At 44.2% G+C, this 19,652-nt stretch overlaps 1 protein-coding gene across 5 annotated transcripts in view; it reads right to left on the minus strand.

Annotated features, from left to right (window-relative positions):
• Window positions 1-19,652, minus strand: part of CFAP161 (cilia and flagella associated protein 161) — a 51,730-nt gene that overhangs the window by 20,764 nt on the left and 11,314 nt on the right. Inside the window, exon 1 of one of the 5 annotated variants that reach the window (XM_086364202.1) lies at window positions 430-889. The exons of 2 other annotated variants lie outside the window; for them this stretch is intronic. In XM_086364202.1, coding sequence (XP_086220328.1) covers window positions 430-498 — 69 coding nt within the window. In that variant the 5' untranslated portion in view covers window positions 499-889. Of the gene's footprint in view, window positions 1-429; window positions 890-19,652 lie in introns of those variants that run through there. 2 more of the 5 variants (XM_086364204.1, XM_086364205.1) reach the window with 2 other exon arrangements.

The following is a 19,652-nucleotide window of genomic DNA, read 5'->3' on the forward strand; positions in this document are numbered from 1 at the left end:
ATGTTGTGTTAGTTTCTGCTGTACAACAATGTGAATCAGCTATAAGTACATATATGTCCCCTCCCTCTTGGACCTCCCTCCCTCCCCACGCCCATCCCAACCCTCTAGGTCATTATAGAGCACCCAGCTGAGCTCCCTGTGCTATACAGAAGCTTCCCACTAGCTTTCTGTTTTACACGTGGAAGTTAGACTCCAATAAAAACAAATAAATGTTAAAAAACTAAAAAGAGAAAGAGTGGAAGGGTGTGAACTTGTGGGACAGCCTGTGAGATTCTCAGGGAGTTCATAGGGAGATGGGGTTTTAGGGACATTGAATGTGAGCTGGGTTAGAAAGGAGGCTTGGGATGCTCAAAGAAGGGGCCGGAACTTGGGCCAGGGGTGGGAGTCCCCGGGCCATGGGTGGGCAGTGCCGGGCCACAGCCTTCGTACCTCCTCCAGGTAGACGTCCTCATTCCAGTTGCCAATCCGGACTCGTGGACCGTACAGGTTCTGCGCCATCGTCCCCAGCTCTCCCACCACCAAGCTTGGGGCACAGCGCCCGTGTTAGATTCCTCGTCGCCATGACGACCCAGCGCCCAGGGATTGGCCAAGGGCCGGGACCGGCTAGCCAATAAGTGACCACACGCGAGTCGCGCTAGGCTGAGCGCTGCCGCACCCCAGGGGCTGTCACCCACCCCCACCTCCAACCTCATTCCATCTCACTTCCATCCTTAGGTTTTTCTTGAGTTTAATGGCTAAGCAGGAGAGAGATAAAACTCGAGCTTACAGACCCCGTTTTGTCCTAAATGCTCGCAAACTTTTTTTTTTTTTAGAATCTAAAAGAAACTGCTTTTAAGGAGGGTTTCGCTTGCTTCGGGGTGGGGGACAGCAAAGAGGAGCTTTGAAATGGAAGCCGAGCTTGCTTGCACTCTGTTTTTATAATCAGCAAGCAACCATTTTATCATAATCATAAAACAAAACAGACTTGATGTAGAAATTTGGAAACCAAAATAACATAGAAAAAAGGAGGAAGGGAAAATTACTCACAATTTTCACCTCCTCCAGAGTAAGAAATATATCATGTTAGCCTATTTGTGGATTTGTTTCTGAGGTGGCTCTTATTTTCACAGGCTTTACAGCATTCCTCCTTCCCCCAGATACCAAGTGCAAGAAGAAGCCGATGATTTGCAATAACTCTTGATAAAACCAAAATATACTAGAGCCAGTATTTTTACACAAAATATAATTTTTGTAAGCAGGAGGGGGAAACAATTGTTGCCGGACTCCTTGGGACCTGATGCTGATCGAATGCATTCAGTAATTCACCTTTATTTACTGTCTACTAAGACAGGACAAAAGACAGGAATCTTTCTTCTCTTCAGCAACCCCAGACTAAAAAAGAAAAGAATTCATGGGGAAAAAAATGACTTCTGAGGAATGGAATGAATGCAGTTAAAGATGTGCCAGTGGTCAGAAAGAGAAAAACAAATATTGTATATTAATGCATATATGTGGAATCTAGAAAAATTATATAGATGAACCTATTTGCAGGGCAGGAATAGAGATGCAGACATAAAGAACAGACATGTGGACAAGGTGGGATGGGGGGAGGAGTGGGTGGGACGAATTGGGAGATTAGCTTTGACATATATACACACTACCGTATATAAAATAGATAGCTAGTGGAAAGCTGCTGTATTGCACAGAGAGTTCAGCTCAGTACTCTGTGAAGTACTGAGTACTGTGAGTACTGTGAGTACCTGTGAAGGCCTAGAGGGGTGGGATGGGGATGGAAGGGAGGTCCAAGAGGGAGGGGATATATGTATACGTATAGCTGATTCACTTTGTTGTACAGCAGAAACTAATACAACATTGTGAAGCAATTATACTCTGATATGTTTTTTTTAAAGATATAACATGAAGGGCCGTAGTAGCCTAAAGAAAGATTTATTTCTGCCTTGGGAGATGGTGAGAATGAGAGTCAGGCTCTATGGGTGGTGACTGAAGGAAGGGGGACTTTGGAGATGAACTTGGATTTGAGCTGGCAGGTTGCAGCCTGGGATACAAATGGGAATCCACGAGCTTTGTGAATACAGCATCACATGCTAGGATCCTTTGAAAGGACAAATGGGACAAAGAAGGTAGGTCAGACATCATACCACTAACTGCACTTGATAAATCAAGGAACTGAGACTCGAAAATGCTATAGCTCATCCAAGTTTAAACTGCTAACAGTTCCTCAAAGCAAGGACTTAACTCAGATTTTCTGAATCCAAGTCCATGTTTTCTCTTTGTCTACAAATTTCTTGTAAAATTGGGAGTATGATAAGGCTAGTTAATAAATCCATATGACTTAAGTTTCTAATGTTTCAGTTATTTGCTTAACTCGACAGCTTTCACCTGTTTTCTTTGAGCTATTATGATCAAATACAGTATACTTCTCTATTTTACAGGCTCAGCAGTACAGTTACATACATGTTGCTTTATGCAATTGCTTCTTAAATCAGTCAGGATTTAAAATGTTCAGTTATACTCTTTTGTAAATTACACGCATAATTATCTTTGTGTGTCTGACTCTTTGAGAACCCATGGATTGTAGCCCACCAAGTTCCTCTGTCCATGGAATTTTCCAGACAAGAATACTGGAGCAGGTTGCCATTTCCTCCTCCAGGGGATCTTCCTGACCCAGGGATTGAACCTGTGTCTCTTGCATCTCCTCCTGTATTGACAGGCAGATTCTTTGCCACTGTGCCACCTGGGAAGCCCATGATTATCTTTACTGGTGCTCTTTATTTTTTCAAGTGTATACCAATTACAGCCTGGTATTACCCGATTTCAACCTGAAGAATTTCTATTGGGATTTTTTTATAAAGCAGAATTTCTTTTCTCTAAGGCTGTATTCACTTCTCTTCCTTCTTTTTTCTCTCTGTTCTTCAAACTGCATAGAATTTCTATTGATTTATCTTCAAGTTTATTCTTGCCTGGAGAATTCCATGGACAGAGCCTGGCAGGCCACAGTCCATGGGGTCGCAAAGAGTGGACATCACTGAGCAACTAACACTTTCACTTTGGGCTTCCCTGGTGGCTCAGACAGTAAATAAAGGAGACCCAAGTTTGATCCCTGGGTTGGGAAGATCCCTTGGAGAAGGGAATGGCAACCCATGCCAGTAATCTTGCATGGAGAATTCCATGGACAGAGGAGCCTGGCGGGCTAGGGTCCATGGGGTCATAGAGAGTCAGACACAACTGAGCGACTAACACGCACACACTTGCTTATTTCTTCTTCTGCCAGCTCAAATCTACTCTTCCATCTGGTGAGTTTTTCATTTTGGTTATGATACTTAGCTCCAGAATTTCCTTGGGCTTCCCTAGTGGCTCAGTTGGTAAAGAATCTGTCTGCAGTGCAGGAGACCTGGGTTTGATCCCTGGGTCAGGAAGATCCCCTGGAGAAGGAAAACAGCAACCCACTCCAATACTCTTGCCTGGAGAATTCCAAGGACAGAGGAGCCAGGCAAGCTACAGTCCATGGGATCACAAAGAGTCAGACACGACTGTGTGACTTTCACTTTCACTTTCATGATACTTAGCTCCAGAATCTCCACTTGGCTCTTTTTTTAATCATTTCTTTTTTGATATTCTATATCTGAGGAGGCATTGTCATCAGACTGTCCTTAAATTCTTTAACTTTGGTTTCTCTTAGTTCTTTGCGCATATATATAACTGCTTTGAAGTCTTTGTTTATTAAGTCCAACGTTTGGGCCCTCTCAAAACCTGTTATTTTCCCTGTATCTGGATCACATGTTCCTGCTTATTTGCAGGTCTCATAATTTGTTGTGAAATCTGAACATTTTAGGTAACATATTGTAGGAACTCTGTATTCTGGTTCCCCACCCCCAGTGCCTGTGGTTGCTGTTTGCTTATCCACTTGTGTATCTATTTAGTGACTCTGGCTAGACTAGTTAGTGAGGTCTACTCCCCAGCTGTGTGGAGCCCTCTGATGTCACTCTTTAGGGTACAGTCCTGAACATACGCAAGTTCCCCTGATCCCCTAAATAAATCTTAAAATGATAAAGTAACATAAAGAAGCATCTCATAACTGAGGATTTAACAGGTGGATTTAAAAGTCAGGTGATGGGACTTCCCTAGCCCCAGTGGTAAAGAATCCGCCTTATGATCCAGGGGGTGAGGGTTCAATCCCCCATTGGGGAACTAGGATGCCACCGGACTCAGACAACTAAGCCCACACTCCACAACTAGAGAGTCTGTGTGCTGCATTAAAAAGATCCCACGTGGAGGCTTCCCTGGTGGTCCAGTGATAAAGAATCCACCTTTCAATGCAGGGGACACTAGTTTGATCCCTGTTCCAGGAAGATCTTACATGCCATGGAGCAACTAAGCCTGTGTGCCACAACTACTGAAGCCCGAACGCCTAGAGTCCATGCTCTGCAACAACAGAAGCCCCCGCAATGAGAAGCCCACGCACCGCAACAAAGAGCAGCCCCTGCTCACCGTAACTCCGCAACTGGAGAAAGCCTGGGTGCAGCAACGAAGACCCACCACAGCCAAAAAATAAATAAATAAATCTTAAAAAAAAAAAAAAAGAGCTCACATGACACAACGCAGATCCCTTGTGCTGCAACTAAGACCCAATGTAGTCAAATAAATAAATAACATTTTCAAAAGAAACAAATAAAAGCCAGGTGACAGTAACAAAACTATAAACAAACATACAAGGAGTTTTTGGAAAGAGCTTTTGACTAATTTTCACTTTTAATTTGGAAAATTTATAAAATCTTTATTTTATGGCAATTACAGAGCACTTTAAATTTACATTCTTCAAAACCCCTCAAAGCTACAATGAGAACAGGATTGTGCACATACATTGCTAGTCTCTGAGTCATTTACTCAGTTCATTATGTAGCCATAAGTATTTGTTTAAATTAGGCCACCATTCCCTCCCTTTTAGAAGTATTATAATTTTGACATAAACCAGGTATATATTGGAAAACTCATTTGCTATTTTTTTTTTCATGATTTGATGAGGCTCTTGGAAAAATTTAATTGGAGCCTTTTGTTACTTGCTTATGAGACATCTGGCAGGATGAGAAAAGCCAAAGAAATCCTTGGACAGGACCATTTTTAGAAAGGAAAAGTAGGATAAAGTTCAGATACTGAGAAAGAGAAATGAGAGTTATCGTCTTAGAAACAAGTAACTTCCAGGCGGCTGAAAGTAAGTTTTCAAGTCCTCATTGGACAAGACACATTGTAAGTCATCATAGTGTCCTAAATTTAAAAATGGAGTTGACACTTCTTTCACTCAGTTTATGCAACTATTTTCATCTCTGGGCCTTAGCATCTTCATCAATAAAAACAAGTGAAGGATAATTTTGCAGATAATTCTTTAAGAAGCATTTCCAAAATATGCTATGTGTGTTAACAGATATGGAGAGGGAAAGAGCTCTCTTGTAGATCAGTTTGAGAAATGGTGGGTTAAACAGGCACCTTACTGCAGTCCTTGTCAGAGCCTTGAATGTAATGATGCTCATTATAAACCCACATTCCTCAAGCTAAGCTCACCGTGGAATACATTTTTTAAAGAATCATTGTACTTCCCTGGTGGTCCAGTGGTTAAACATCCTCCTGTGAATGTAGGGGACACAGGTTTCATCCCTGATCCAGGAAGATCCCATATGCTTCAGAGCAACTAAACCTGGGCACCACAACTACCGAGCCTGAGTGCCCTACAGCCCGTGCTCTGAAACAAAAGAAGCTACCAAAATGAGAAACCCACGCACCTGCACCGCAACTGGAGTGTAGCCCTCACTGGCCACAAGTAGAGAAAGTCTGGGTTTAGCAACAAAGACCCAGTGCAGCCAAAGATAAATAAACAACAGTTTAAAAAATAAATAATAAAATAAAAAGAATCATCTTGCAAGAATACTTTTTACGAGATTTTGTGTGGCTCAAATGACATAATACTGTGTAAAATGGGCAGGATTTGGACATGTAGATAAAAGAATCAAGATACGCACTTGCCAGAGGAAGAAAACAGGATGCAGTAGGGCAAAGAAGCTGGAGTCTCTCGGGCCAGGAAGGAGCAACAAGGTAATGAATGTGAGTGGGGAGAAGACAGAGGGGGCGGGGAGACCTGAGGTTCCAAGGCAAGGGCTGTGAATTTCCTTCTTTAAGTCAAAGAGAGCCATGAAAGTTTCCAATGTGAGGATGTGGACAGAGAGCAGAGTGGAACTTTGGAAGTTTGCTGGGGCTATAGGTTGTGAATCGCAGGCAGCCGGGCCAAGTAGAGAGCAGGGAGCCCAGTTAGGAGACGCCCTGATGAGAGGGGATGGGTGCGCTTAAGTAGAGGGAGAGGAATGATAATAACGGCTCAGGTCAGGAGCTCTTCGAAAATGACTGTGCAGTGGGGGAACCCATCCTTCACCCATGCAAGAGCCACTGAGTGCCAAGCACTATGGAAATCATGGGCCCTGACTTTGTGCGGTCAAAAGGGAGACACAGTGCTGAACAAGTACGTATACACGAGAAGCCTCGTGCCAGAGGGTCAAGGTGGGAAAGTCTTCTCTGAAAGGATGTTGGCTAATAATCGTCCTTTGACAAGTAGGTGGGCTTTCGGGCTTCCCTGGTGGCTCAGATGATAAAGAATTCACCTGCAATGCAGAAGACCTGGGAAGATCCCCTGGAGAAGGGAATGGCAACCTACTCCAGTATTCTTGCCTGGGAAATCCCGTGGATAGAGGAATCTGGAAGGCTACAGTTCATGGGGTCGCAAAGAGTCAGATATGACTGAGTGACTAACACTTTCACTTTGATGAGTAGGCAGGCTAATGAAAGTCCTGATCCATCTACATCATCATTTTGGGCTCCATTGTGGGTAGTGACTGCAGCCACAAAATTAAAAGATGCTTTCCCCTTGGAAGGAAAGCTATGACAAACCTAGACAGCGTATTAAAAAGCAGAGACATCAGTCTGCTGTCAAAGATCCATATAGTCAAAGCTATGGTTTTTCCAGTGGTCATGTACAGATGTGACAGTTGGATCATAAAGAAGGCTGAGCACCAAAGAAATGATGCTTTCGAACCGTGGTGCTGAAAAAGACTCTTGAGAGTCCCTTGGACAGCAAGGAGATCAAACTAGTCAATCCTAAAGGAAATCAACCCTGAATATTCATTAGAAGGACTTTTCTGAAGCTGAAGCTCCAACACTTTGGCCACCTGATGTGAAGAGCTGACTCACTGGAAAAGACCTTGATACTGAGAAAGATTAAAGGTGAAAGGAGAAGGGGGCAGCAGAGGATGAGATGGTTGGATGGCATCACTGACTCAGTGGACATGAGTGTGAGCAAACTCCGGGAGATAGTGAAGGACACAGTAGCCTGGCATGCTGCAGTCCATGGGGTCACAAAGAGTCGGACACGACTGAGCAACTGAACAACAGCAAGGACCTACTGTGTGGCACAGGGAACTCTGCTCAATGTTACCCGGCAGCCTGGATGAGAGGGGAGTTTGGGGAAGAATGGATACATGTATGTGTATGGCTGAGTCACTTTGCTGTTCACCTGAAACTATCACATTGTTAATCTGCTAAACTCCAATATAAAATAAAAACTTTTTTAAACAAAGAAAAGAAAGTGCTGGGCTTCATTGCCCCAGAAAGATATAAATAGAAGCATTTTACACATTGAGGGCAAGATTTAGAATGTAACAAGAATAAATCCATTTGGGTCCATCTCTCCTATTCTTTTGCAGTATGAAAGTTGGTAAATTACAAACGGGCTCTGAAAGCAAAGCAACCACGCGAACACTTACAGAGCACTAGAATGTGATGGAGAAATCGACCAGTTCCAGGAACTCCTGGAGAGTGTCAATGCAAAGACGCATTTCCCCCAAACGTCAGCATTTCCAGTTCCTTTAATCTGATGGGAAAAGAGAGAATGTCCCTTCAATTCACAAATGAGGAAACGGAAGCACAGAAAGGTTACGGGAAATAGTCAAGTTAGCATAGGAGCCAGAAATGAAAGCCACCACGAGAATGCAGGAAGAGAGGAGGAAGAAAGAAAGGAGAGAAACCAGAGAAAAATAGGGCCTTGTATTGTATTTTTATAGCATCCCCAGGTGTCACATCACTTTACACACATCATTTCACTTGAAAATTACCATTACAGGAGGTTGGAAAATAAATCTGTGCCCTGTAGCCAGCTCTGTGAATTAAAACACAAGCTCTGGAGCCGAACATTCCTAGTGCAGATCCCCAGAACTAACCACTGGCAGCCTGTGGGACCCTTAAGCAAGGTCATGACCTCTTTGTGACTCAGTTTCTCCATCTGTAAAATGAGGAAATAATAATACCCACTTCCTATGGTTATTGAGAGGCATAAATGGGAGCCCACATGTAACACCCTTGGCACAGTGTACAGGACAGGTAAGCACTCACTAGATATTGCTGCTCATTGAATTGCAAATATTGATATCAGGCATGGCTTGATCAAGGACTTCTCTGTTTGCAAGATTCACAAGTTTGAAGTCCAAGGGATATTTCATTTAATAAAAGAGAAAACAAAGACCCAGCCAGGGGAAGAGAAGTGGCTAAGGACAGAGAGCTAGTGATCCCAGGATTTCTACTAATTCCTTCTCTTCAACTCTAAGGTTCTGAGTATGAGACTGGGAGATGAAGCATTTTTTCTGTACATAATCCCAATGTAGACAGCAACAGTGGTAATGTTTAATATTAGGGCTCTGTGTGGTAGAAAAATTCCATATAGAGAGTTAATTACCTCTGAAGGTGTCATTCTGCCTTCTCTTGGGGCGAACTCTGTGGGCCAATAGGTGGCCTGAACTGCCCAAAAGCACAGAGCCAATGCCCATGCATGGCCTGGGTAGAATCCTGGACCCACTGACTCAAAATTCAGCACTCCATGAATCATACAGCTCTCACACCCTCCAAGAAATAGGGAGAGAAATTACACGCACCACAGTCCTTGAGTGGTTGAATTTCTCCTTCAGTGTCTTTAAGGAACTTCTGTGAACTACACTAAACTATGGCTTCAACTAGGGTAGGGATATTGTTTATTCAAATTTGATAAATACCCTGAGAATATCCGAGAAGGTATTTGGGAGATGTTCATAGGATAGTAAACTAAAATGAGACTATAAAAGAGCTTATAATGTAAGATGTCCATTTTATGATTCAAATGTATATTTTTTTAACATATATTTTTACTTTTTTTTTTTTTTTTTTTTTAGCCATGCTGCAAGGCATGCAGGATCTCAGTTCTCCAATCAGGGACTGAACCTGTGTCCCTTACCTTGGAAGCAAGGAATCCTAACCACTAGACCTCCAGGGAATTCCCTAAAATGTGTATTTTTAAATGGACATTTTAAAATGTGTATTCATAGGAAAAATGATATAATTTATAAACGTGTGATGATCCATTCATAAATGTATATGTAACATATGCATATATGCTAAATATAATACAATATATGCGGCTAAGTCGCTTCAGTCGTGTCCGACTCTGTGTGACCCCATAGACAGCAGCCCATCAGGCTCCCCCGTCCCTGGGATTCTCCAGGCAAGAACACTGGAGTGGGTTGCCATTTCCTTCTCCAAAGCATGAAAGTGAAAAGTGAAAGTGAGGTCGCTCAGTCGTGTCTGACTCTTAGCGACCCCATGGACTGCAGCCCACCAGGCTCCTCCGTCCATGGGATTTTCCAGGCAAGAGTACTGGTGTGGGGTGCCATTGCCTTCTCCGAATACAATATATAGTACTGTGTATAATCATTCATGTGTGTGCTAAGTCACTTCAGTCGTGTCTGACTCTGCGACCCTATGGACCATAGCCCACCAGTCTCCTCAGTCCATGGGATTCTCCAGGCAAGAATACAGGAGTGGATTGCCATGCCCCTCTCTATGGGATCTTTCTGATCTGCATCTCTTGTGTCTCCTGCATTTGCAGGTGAGTTCTTTACCACTAGCACCACCTGGGAGCCCATCATATATAATCATACACATGTCTAGCCTACATAATCTATACATATATCAACTATACACATATTTAACCCACATATACACGGCTGATATGGAGGGGGTATCAGGCTTTCCATAGGAAAATGCTTTTTTTTTCCTATAATGACCATGCAATTTTTTATAATAGCAAAAAAAAGAAAATCTTCTGAAGGCATTCTGGCCCAGTGGTATTCCATACCTAAACGAAAACTCTGAATTGTGTCCCAACAGCAGGACTAGTGATAAAATGTCTCAGTGGTTCGAGAAGTTAGGATCAAGAATGGGAGTCAACTCTCTGCTCACACTGCCCCAAGCACCTCACTCAGCAGATGTCTGCAGCTTTTATATAACCACTTTGGACCGTTTCTCATCGTCTGTCAACCAGAAAAGCTTGTGAGGACAAGGTCTTTTCTGACCTTTCTCTAGAGGCGAGTTCAATTCCATAACTAGGCAACTGCGCCCTCGTGTGGCACCTCCCAGGTACAGTTCTTTGTCCGTAAGGAGGAAATCACACAGGGATAAGATGGTCTATGGACTCAGACAGGAGACCCCAATTTACAAGTGGGTCTCTGTTCCCAAAGGGATTTGGTGAGCTGGGTTTCTAGACATTACAATGTATCTTCTTAGAAGTGATAAACATGGAAGTTAAGAACCAGAAAATGTCAAAAGCCTATTAAACCATTGTCTACTTTTAATAGTATCACCTCCTATAAATGACACTGTTTTACATTATGTTCTAAGAATATCAAAATAGTTGAGGTTTCCCAGAAGGATGCTTGTATTGCCCTTGATGTTTCCTCTATTTGAATCTCCTTACTCAAGACACTTACTTCCCCAAGTAATCTACTCATTCATCAAGACAATCCCAAAAGTCATCTCCCTCAACAACATCCTGAGACTGGAGCCATTTGCCTCTCCCTTGGCTCTCAACTCACTTTGTGTTTTCCCTGCAAATTGCTGTGATTAGAAGTTTTTATTGGACCTGAGCAATTTGAACCAGTGTAAGCTCCTTGAGGTCAAGGACTTTGTGTTTCATTAGTACATCCTTAGTGCTTAGCACACAGCCTCATATATAGGTGCTCAAAAGAACATGTTGACTGTATCTTCCCTGGTGGTCCAGAGGTTAAGACTTTGCCTTCCAATGCAGGAGGTTAGGGTTCGATCGCTGTTTGGAGAACTAATATCTAGCATGCCAGGTGGCCAAAAATTAAAAGAGATTGTAAAATAAAAATGTTAAAAAAAAAAAAGATGAGAGAGATAGCAAGATAAAAATGTAAAAAAGAAAGAGAGAGAGATGGCAAAATAATAAAAACACATGCCCTTTGGATTATCAACCCAATTTATGGTACTTCTCTAAGAAAAATAATGACACAAGTATAAAATCTATGTACAAGGGTGTATATCAAACAGATGCTGAAAACAGCCAAAACGAAAAATAAAATTACCTAGATGTCAATCCTTAGGAGATAGGTTTAAGTAAGTAGTGATACATATCTCTGGTAAAATACTATGCTGTCTTCAAAAATAATAATGAGTATCTGTTGTTGTTCAGTCACTAAGTCATGTGTGACTCTTTGCGACCTCATGGATTGCAGCTCCTTGTCCTCCAATATCCTCCTGAGCTTGCTCAAATTCATGGCCATTGAGTTGGTGATGCCATCTGACCATCTCATCCTCTGCTGTCCCCTTCTACTTTTGCCTTCAATCTTTCTTAGCCTCAGGGTCTGAGTATCTATACTTATTTGTTTACATGAAGAGATGCCCATGTGTACCAGGTTGAATGACATCTCTCTGCTGTTTGGGTTTCCCTGGTACCTATGAGCATGACATTAAACATAGGGTCTACACAGATGTAAGCAAGTTTAAAAGAGGTCACAATAGATTATGGAGGGTCCTAATCTAATGACTTCTGTTTTTTTGTTTGTGGGGTTTTTTTGAGGTCAAAAAGTGAGTTTATTGGGGTCCAGATCAGGGGGCACCAGTTCAACCCCTATTCAGGGAACTAAGATCCCACGTGCCATGCTGCATGGCGACAAAAAAATTTCTTTAGTAAATAAATAAATAATAATTTTTTAAAAATCGACTTGTCACTAGCCCATGATGTGGGGGTGGGGGGTGGGGGGAGTATTTTTATGAGGGAGAATTCTTTTAACTTTTCCACTTCCAGACTGGAAAAAAATAAGACTTTGATATAGGGCATTTGGACAGAATCCTTTTATATGATTCCTCAGTGTGTGAACTCTAAAAATAATAATTCTAGAACAGTCCATAGACGGTCAGAAGTGTGCCTTGCAACTCATGGGAGCTGTATTCCTGTGGTCCAGAGTAAGGCCCCCCTGTGGGAGGAAACCCCTTCTCTGGAGCTCCCAGTCCCCCTGTGTGTGTCTCCTTCCAGCCCTTGAGACTTTCCACGGCTCAGGCTGGGGCTATCTCAACCCATTTCCTCACCCTACTCCCAGGGCACAGAAGGAACCAGTTCCCATTGTCCTCAGCTCCTATCTGACCTCACACCCCAGCTGGCACACAAGCAGAGCTGGCAACAGGGCTGAACCCAACTCCACAGCCTGTTGGCAACAACAGCGAGTCTGGCTTTCCCAGAGAAGTATGCTCAGCTGCACCCACCAAGCCTGTATAACAACCTACCCACTGTTTCTCTCACTCTCACAACTTGTCCAGAAATTCTAGATTCACTAACATGCCCCTTTCCTGTAAGTTCGTCTCGGGGAACACGACCAATGACCTCCTACAGAATGAAGTGGTAATGATCTACGGTCCGGCTCTACCTGGCAAGTGTCTCCAGTTCTTTTGTTCTTGGGTCATTGCCCATGACTTTGCCAATCCTGGTGGGAAAGGCTTGGGTTTCCAGGGCGGCTGCCTTGTGGGAAGAATCTGGAGCAGCTGGGCAGAGCTGTACCTACTGGGCTAGGACTCCAGCTGGCCAGAGTCCATGATCCAAAACTCTTTCCTAAAAGGCACAACTCGTCAACACCGAGGAGAGACTCTCTGAGAGCTTTCAGTCTGCACCCATGTCCATTGCTGCCACGCTGGTAACAAAATATGGGTCTACCTCATGTGGGTGACCTTGAACTTCATTTCAATCCTAGCTCCTCCCCTAAAGGGGTTCCGAATGCCCTGTCTTGAAAGTAGCTGTTGGACTTCCCTGGTGGTCCAGTGGTTAAGAATCCATCTGCCAATGCAGGGGGCATGGGTTAGATCCCTGGTCTGGGAAGATCCCACAATGCCTTGAGGCAACTAAGCTCATGTGCCACATCTACTGAGCCCAGGCTCTAGAGCCTGTGTTCTGCAACAGGAGTGGCCACCACAATGAGAAGCCCACACACCACAAGTAAAGAATAGCCCCCACTCATCACAATTTGAGAAAGCCTGAGCGCAGCAACGAAGACCCAGAGCAGCCAAAAATTTCAAAAAGTAAAAATAAAAAGGAAAGAAAAAAAGTAGCTGCCAGCACTCCAGCTTGCCTCTGGTGAGTTGTCAAAAAGACTGGATTAAAGTCTTTGAAGCCATGTCCACTGCCCCGTGCCCCTGTCACAGCTTTCTAGCCACTCAGATGTGTTGTGTTCTTGAGAGAATGAAAAATTGAGAGGAAGTTGGCTAAAACTCCTGTTTCTGGGTGTCCCCTGGCAGTATTTGGTTGAGCCAACCCCTGGTTTTTCATGCTGATTTCTACTGCTATTTTCTCTGCTGTACAGAAAAATTCTTGATTTTTAGTACTTGACGAGGAGTCAGCTTGCCCATTCTTCACCAGGAGAAAAAAACCTGACAACCAACTTCATCACGTATTCAAGCGGTGACTTTGAGCAAGTTTTTGCCCCTCTCTGTGCCTCTGTTTTCTCACCTGTAAAATGGGGATAGTACACCACCGTCTGGGCTTCCCAGGTGGCCCTAGTGGTAAAGAACCCACCTGTCAATGCAGGAAACATAAGAGACATGGGTTTGATCCCTGGGTCAGGAAGATCCCCCGGAGGAGGGCATGGCAACCCAGTCCAGTATTCTTGCCTGGAGAATCCCATGGACAGAGGAGCCTAGTGAGCTACAGTCCATAGGGTCACAAAGAGTCAGATGCGACTTAGCAACTAAACAACAACAACAACAAAATTAATACCCAATTTAAGAACCCCAAACCAATGGCATCCCTTGCTCCATCACCTCTCCTAGCCTATCAGCCTGGGTGTTGGGGTGTCCGGCGTCCTTTGGGTTCACCTGTCACAGACAGCAGTCCTCACTCTCCAGAAGCAATCCAGATGTCTACAGAATTTCTGGCAGTCAATTCCATATTAGGTTTATGTAATGGCAACCCACTCCAGTGTTCTTGCTGGGGAAATCCATGGACAGAGGAGCCTGGCAGGCTGCAGTCCATGGGGTGCAAAGAGTTAGACATGACTGAGTGAGTGAGGATAATATTCTTCAGAGACCATATCCTCCCATGTTTCCTGCACGAGGTCTTGTGCAGCACCTGACCTAGACAACTTGGCCATGGCCCAAGTCCCCACACCTTCTCAGACACAGAGCTCAGGTGCTAAGACCTCAGCCACTATTTTCTGCTCCTCTCTCTGGATGAGGATGTATTTTTGCCAAATAAATCTGTAAATCCTGGCACCATTCTCCTAATGGTTTGGCTGCAAAGATAGAGTCCGTCTCTGGCTCAGCTCTAGGGGAGGACGAGCTTCAACAGAGATAAATGCCTATCTCTGTTCAAAATCCAGATGGTAGGACTTCCCTAGTGGTCCAAGTGGTTAAGAATCCACCTACCAATGCAGGGGACACGAGTTCCATCCCTGGTCCAGGAAGATTCCACATGTCATGGAGCAACTAAGTCTCAGGGCTGCAACTACTGAGGCCCATATGCCATAGAGCCTGTGCTCCACAATAAGAGAAGCCACCGAAAGGAGAAGCCCATACACTGCAACTGGAGAGTAGTCCCCACTCGCCACAACTGGAGAAAGCCCGAGTGCAGCAACAAAGACCCAGTGCAGCAAAAAGAAAAAAGACTCAAAAAAATACAGATGGTACTTGCCATCCCCCAAATATCCTCAGAGCAATATCTTCTACTACAGAAGAGAGCAGGAGTACAGCTTGCAATGTGAGGTGGTCAGTTCAGGCACATGCTTAGATTCCTGGAGAATGTCCAGTCATTGTCTGTCCTTACTCTGAGCTTTGGAGGATGTCACTGGTATTCAAGCAGAGTTGCAAAACATCTCTGCCAGAAGGACCCCAAGCAAGCAGCAGATAGAGAACCTGGAGGGACAGGCCAAAGGAGTTATCCTTGACACTCAGGGTCACGCATGCGCTGGCATCACCATTCCAGTTGTAACACTGCCTGGCTTCCATTCTGTTTGGCAAATAGCTGTTAACGCCAAACTGCTTACCTGTCCCTCTGCTGCAGTAGCTTTCCCAGACTGAGGCCCCAGGCCACCCAAACATCACCTCCACCACCATTATTCAACAATTAAGGATAAATATTTGACACAAGAGGAAGTCCCTACACCTCTGTCCCTGTACTACCTGTTTCTTTCTGATTGGTCAGGGTGGGCTGTGAAATATATTGCCTAGGACTTCGCTGGTGGTCCAGTGGTTAAGAATCTGCCTGCCAATGCAGGGAACAAGGGTTCAATCTCTGGTCCGGGAAGATTCCAGATGGTGCAGGGCATCTAAGCCCATGCACCACAACTACTGAGCCCTTGCTCTGGAGTCTGTGGGCTGCAACAAGAGAAGCCACTGCAATGAGAAGCCCTCGCACCACAACGAGAGTAGCCCCCTGCTCACTGTAATCAGAGAAAGCACAAGTGCAGCTATGAAGACCCGCACAGCCAAAAATAAATAAATGCAAAATAGAAGTAGCTGTCTCCAACCTTTAGGGGGGAAAAGAAAATATATATATATATATATATATATGCATAGGCTACCAGCCCAGGCTGGACCCTTTCACAAAAGGAAAACTGAACTGATCAGAAATTTGATATGGAAACTTTGCTCCAGTAAAGTAGCATTATGAAAAATGAAACGTACCAATCTAAGGATTTCCTAAACTCTGACCTTGAGCCAACCAAGCTGGTGGCCAAATCCTTGAATTGTAACACAGACTTGATGAGCCAATCCTCCACCACTCCTCCACCACAGAAAACAAGAGTCATCCCCATTCAGGACAGATCAAGTGGGGGCCTGCTGGGAGGTGGTGGGGGAGGGTGTCACAAAAGCATATTTGGGGAGAAAATACCTGGCTAACTTAAACCTCTTTTTGGTAAGAATGAGAATTCCTAAGAGAGAAAAAGACTTTTTTTTTTTTTTGTAATCCAAGGATAAAGGAAGATGCCTGTAATGATCTAGGCATATAAAACTTTTTGGCAAAGGAATAAAAATGGAGCTGGTCCCAAACTCCTTGCTGACTGGATCAAAAAAACTCTGAGTGGAGGAAAGTGTGGAAAGCAAGATTTCAAAACCCAGCAAGTTGTTGTCCATGATTTAAAGCAATAAAAAGACATTCCAAGGTATGTATCAGTTCAGAATACGCCTGTTAGGTACCTTTCCTGAAAAATATTATGCAATTGAGCTATAAATCAAGTTAAAGAACTCAATAATAAGGAGGCTGTTTTATAAAAGGACTCATTATATAAACACTGAAAAGTGTGTATTAATATAAGCATAAAATAATTTAGGCATAGAACTAAGGTGAAATAATTATAGTGAATAGAGTGACAAAATAATACACTGTTATGTCATTCTCAAAGAAAAAGTACTTAATAATAATGAACATTCAATTTGAATTTTTTTTCGTAGTCAAAAATCCCAGACTATACCAAAAACCTAAGAGGCAGGCAGAAGTGGAAGAAAATAAAAATTGAAAATTTCTCCCTACAATAACTTCTATAGCATGTTCAGAAACCATTTTTAACACTTTATATGTGTGTATTGTCTTATTTGGGACTTCCAAATAAGCAGGCGAAGTGATAAAGAATTCACCTGCCAATGCAGGAGACCCCAGTTTGATCCCTTCATCAGGAAGATCCCCTGGAGCAGGAAATGGCAACCCACTCCTGTATTCTTGTCTGGGAAATCCCATGACAGAGGAGCCTAGAGGGCTACAGTCCACGGGGTTGAAAAGAGTCAGACATGACTGAGCATGCACATCATTGTCTTACTTACTTTAATCTCACAGATCTATGAGATAAAGGTCACCCCCATTTCATAGATGACAACATGGGTGCAGAGAAGTAATTCCTTGTATAAATAAAAGGAAAAAAAAAAAGAAATATGACAGACATGAAGAAGACCTTCATGTCTACTAAAATAGTTTTAAAAACAAGGATTTGGAAGCACTTCCCTGGTGGCCCAGTGGCTAAGACTTCGTGCTTCCAATTCAGGGGGCCAGGGTTCAATCCCTGGTCAGGGAATTAGATCCCACATGCTGCAACTAAAGATCCTACATGCCATAACTAAAGGTTTGCATGGTACAACTAAGACCAGGAGCAGTCAAATAAACAAATTTAAAAAAATAAGGATTTCTGAAATGGTATTGTTAATAAGTTTGACTTAACATACTTTTTGCCCCTCTGTCTTTTGGTTTCCTTCTTTGTCACGAGGGAGATGGGACTTCCTTCCCATTGATATGTTCTAAGTGTGCAGAGTGGACACTTCATCTCAGCAACCAGGAAGGTCAGGCTATTTGTGGAGCTTTCAGAATCACCAGGGCTTCCCTGGTGGCTCAGATGGTAAAGAATCCGTCTGCAATGTGGGAAACATGGGTTTGATCCCTGGGTCGGGAAGATCCCCTGGAGGAGGAAATGGCAAACCACTCCAGTGTTTTTGCCTGGAGAATCCCATGGACAGAGGAGCCTGGGGGGTTATATAGTCCATGGGGTCGCAAACAGTCAACACGACTGAGTGAATAACACTTTCAGAATCTCTGGCCCATGATTTCTAAGGCCTGAGATGATCATCCCAGAATTCGGGACTCAATGGGAAGAAAGGACCAGCATTCCCCTTTGTTCTCAACTTCAGAAGCAACCTTCACTCCTCTAGTTCCAATGTCATCAAGGGTCCTGAGAGGGGCTGCTGAGATCCTGCTGAGGGTCCTGGAAGGGTCCGGCAGGAAGAATTCCTCTTGAACACACCAATGACAGTGGAGGTCTCCGTGTCACTGGTCCTCAGCTGATGACCCTCGCCCTGCCTCCTCTGGCTAACTCATTCCCTCTGGGATAAACAGTTGGGCAGGGCTCCTCTCTGGTCATCTGCTTCTGGTGATAAGTCCTTGATGACTCTCTGCAGCCTCCCGTTGGGGAGATAAATATCCTATTTGGGAGGAAATCACACCCCCTCTTCCCCACCCAAGTGGCCGCATCTCCTCCGCCTTCAGCAACGGTGGGAAGTGACTACACCCACTCTTCCCAACCCTGGGGGATTCCAGCATTTGAAATTGCAGAGCTGGAAAGATAAACATCACCGCCGATCCCTCACTCCCTCTTTGTTCCTCTTCAGCAGCAGAAAAGGAACTGAGAACCACGAGGCACGGAAACTCTGCCCATCTGCCGGCGTTGTTAAGGGAACCAGTGCTTTAATTTACACTCGCAGCCTCCTCCCTTTCTTCCTCATCAACACCCCCAACCATCCCTTAAGGAAAAAAAAAAAAAACTTCAATTCTTCTGTCCAAGGTAAGCCTCATGAGCCTGGCCCTTCAAACCCCTCTTGCTGTAATTCCAGAAATGAAACTTAAAAAAAAAAAAAAAAAGGATATATTGATATATTGGAGCCAAATTGTGTTTATCAATTGCAAAGCGAAAGTGAAAGTTGCTCAACTGTGTCTGACTCTTTGTGACCCAATGGACTATACAGTCCATGGAATTCTCCAGGCCAGAATACTGGGGTGGGTAGAGCCATTCCCTTCTCCAGGGAATCTTCCCAACTCAGGGATTGAACCCTCATTGCAGGAGGATTCTTTACCAGCTGAGCCACCAAGGAAGCCCAAGAACACTGGAGGGGTAGCCTATCCCTTCTCCAGTGAATCTTCCTGACCCAGGAATTGAACCAGGGTCTCCTGCATTGTAGGCAGATTCTTTACCAGCTGAGCTACCAGGGAAGACATCAATTGCAAAGTACATGCTAAGTTGCTTCAGTTGTGCCCGACTCTTTGCCATCCTTTGGACTATAGCCTGCCAGGCTCCTCTGTCCATGGGATTCTCCAGGCAAGAATACTGGGGTGGGATGCCATGCCCTTCTCCAGGGGATCTTCCCAACCGGGGATCAAACCTGGGTTTCTTCAGTTTCTTGCTTTGGCAGGCGGGTTCTTTGCCACTGCTGCTGCTAAGTCACTACAGTCGTGTCTGACTCTGTGTGACCCCATAGATGGCAGCCCACCAGGCTCCCCCGTCTCTGGGATTCTCCAGGCAAGAACACTGGAGTGGGTTGCCATTTCCTTCTCCAATGCATGAAAGTGAAAAGTGAAAGTGAAGTCGCTCAGTGCTGTCTGACTCTTAGCGACCTCATGGACTGCAGCCTACCAGGATCCTCCATCCATGGGATTTTCCAGGCAAGAGTACTGGAGTGAGGTGCCATTTCCTTCTCCAGAGGATCCTCCCGACCCAGGGATCGAACCTGGGTCTCCAACATTGTAGGAAGACGCTTTACCGTCTGAGCCACCT

The sequence above is a fragment of the Bos grunniens genome, chromosome 21, assembly GCF_055505025.1.
Source record: "Bos grunniens cultivar Pamir isolate PY7600 chromosome 21, Bosgru_T2T1.0, whole genome shotgun sequence".
Taxonomy (NCBI): Eukaryota; Metazoa; Chordata; class Mammalia; order Artiodactyla; family Bovidae; genus Bos; species Bos grunniens.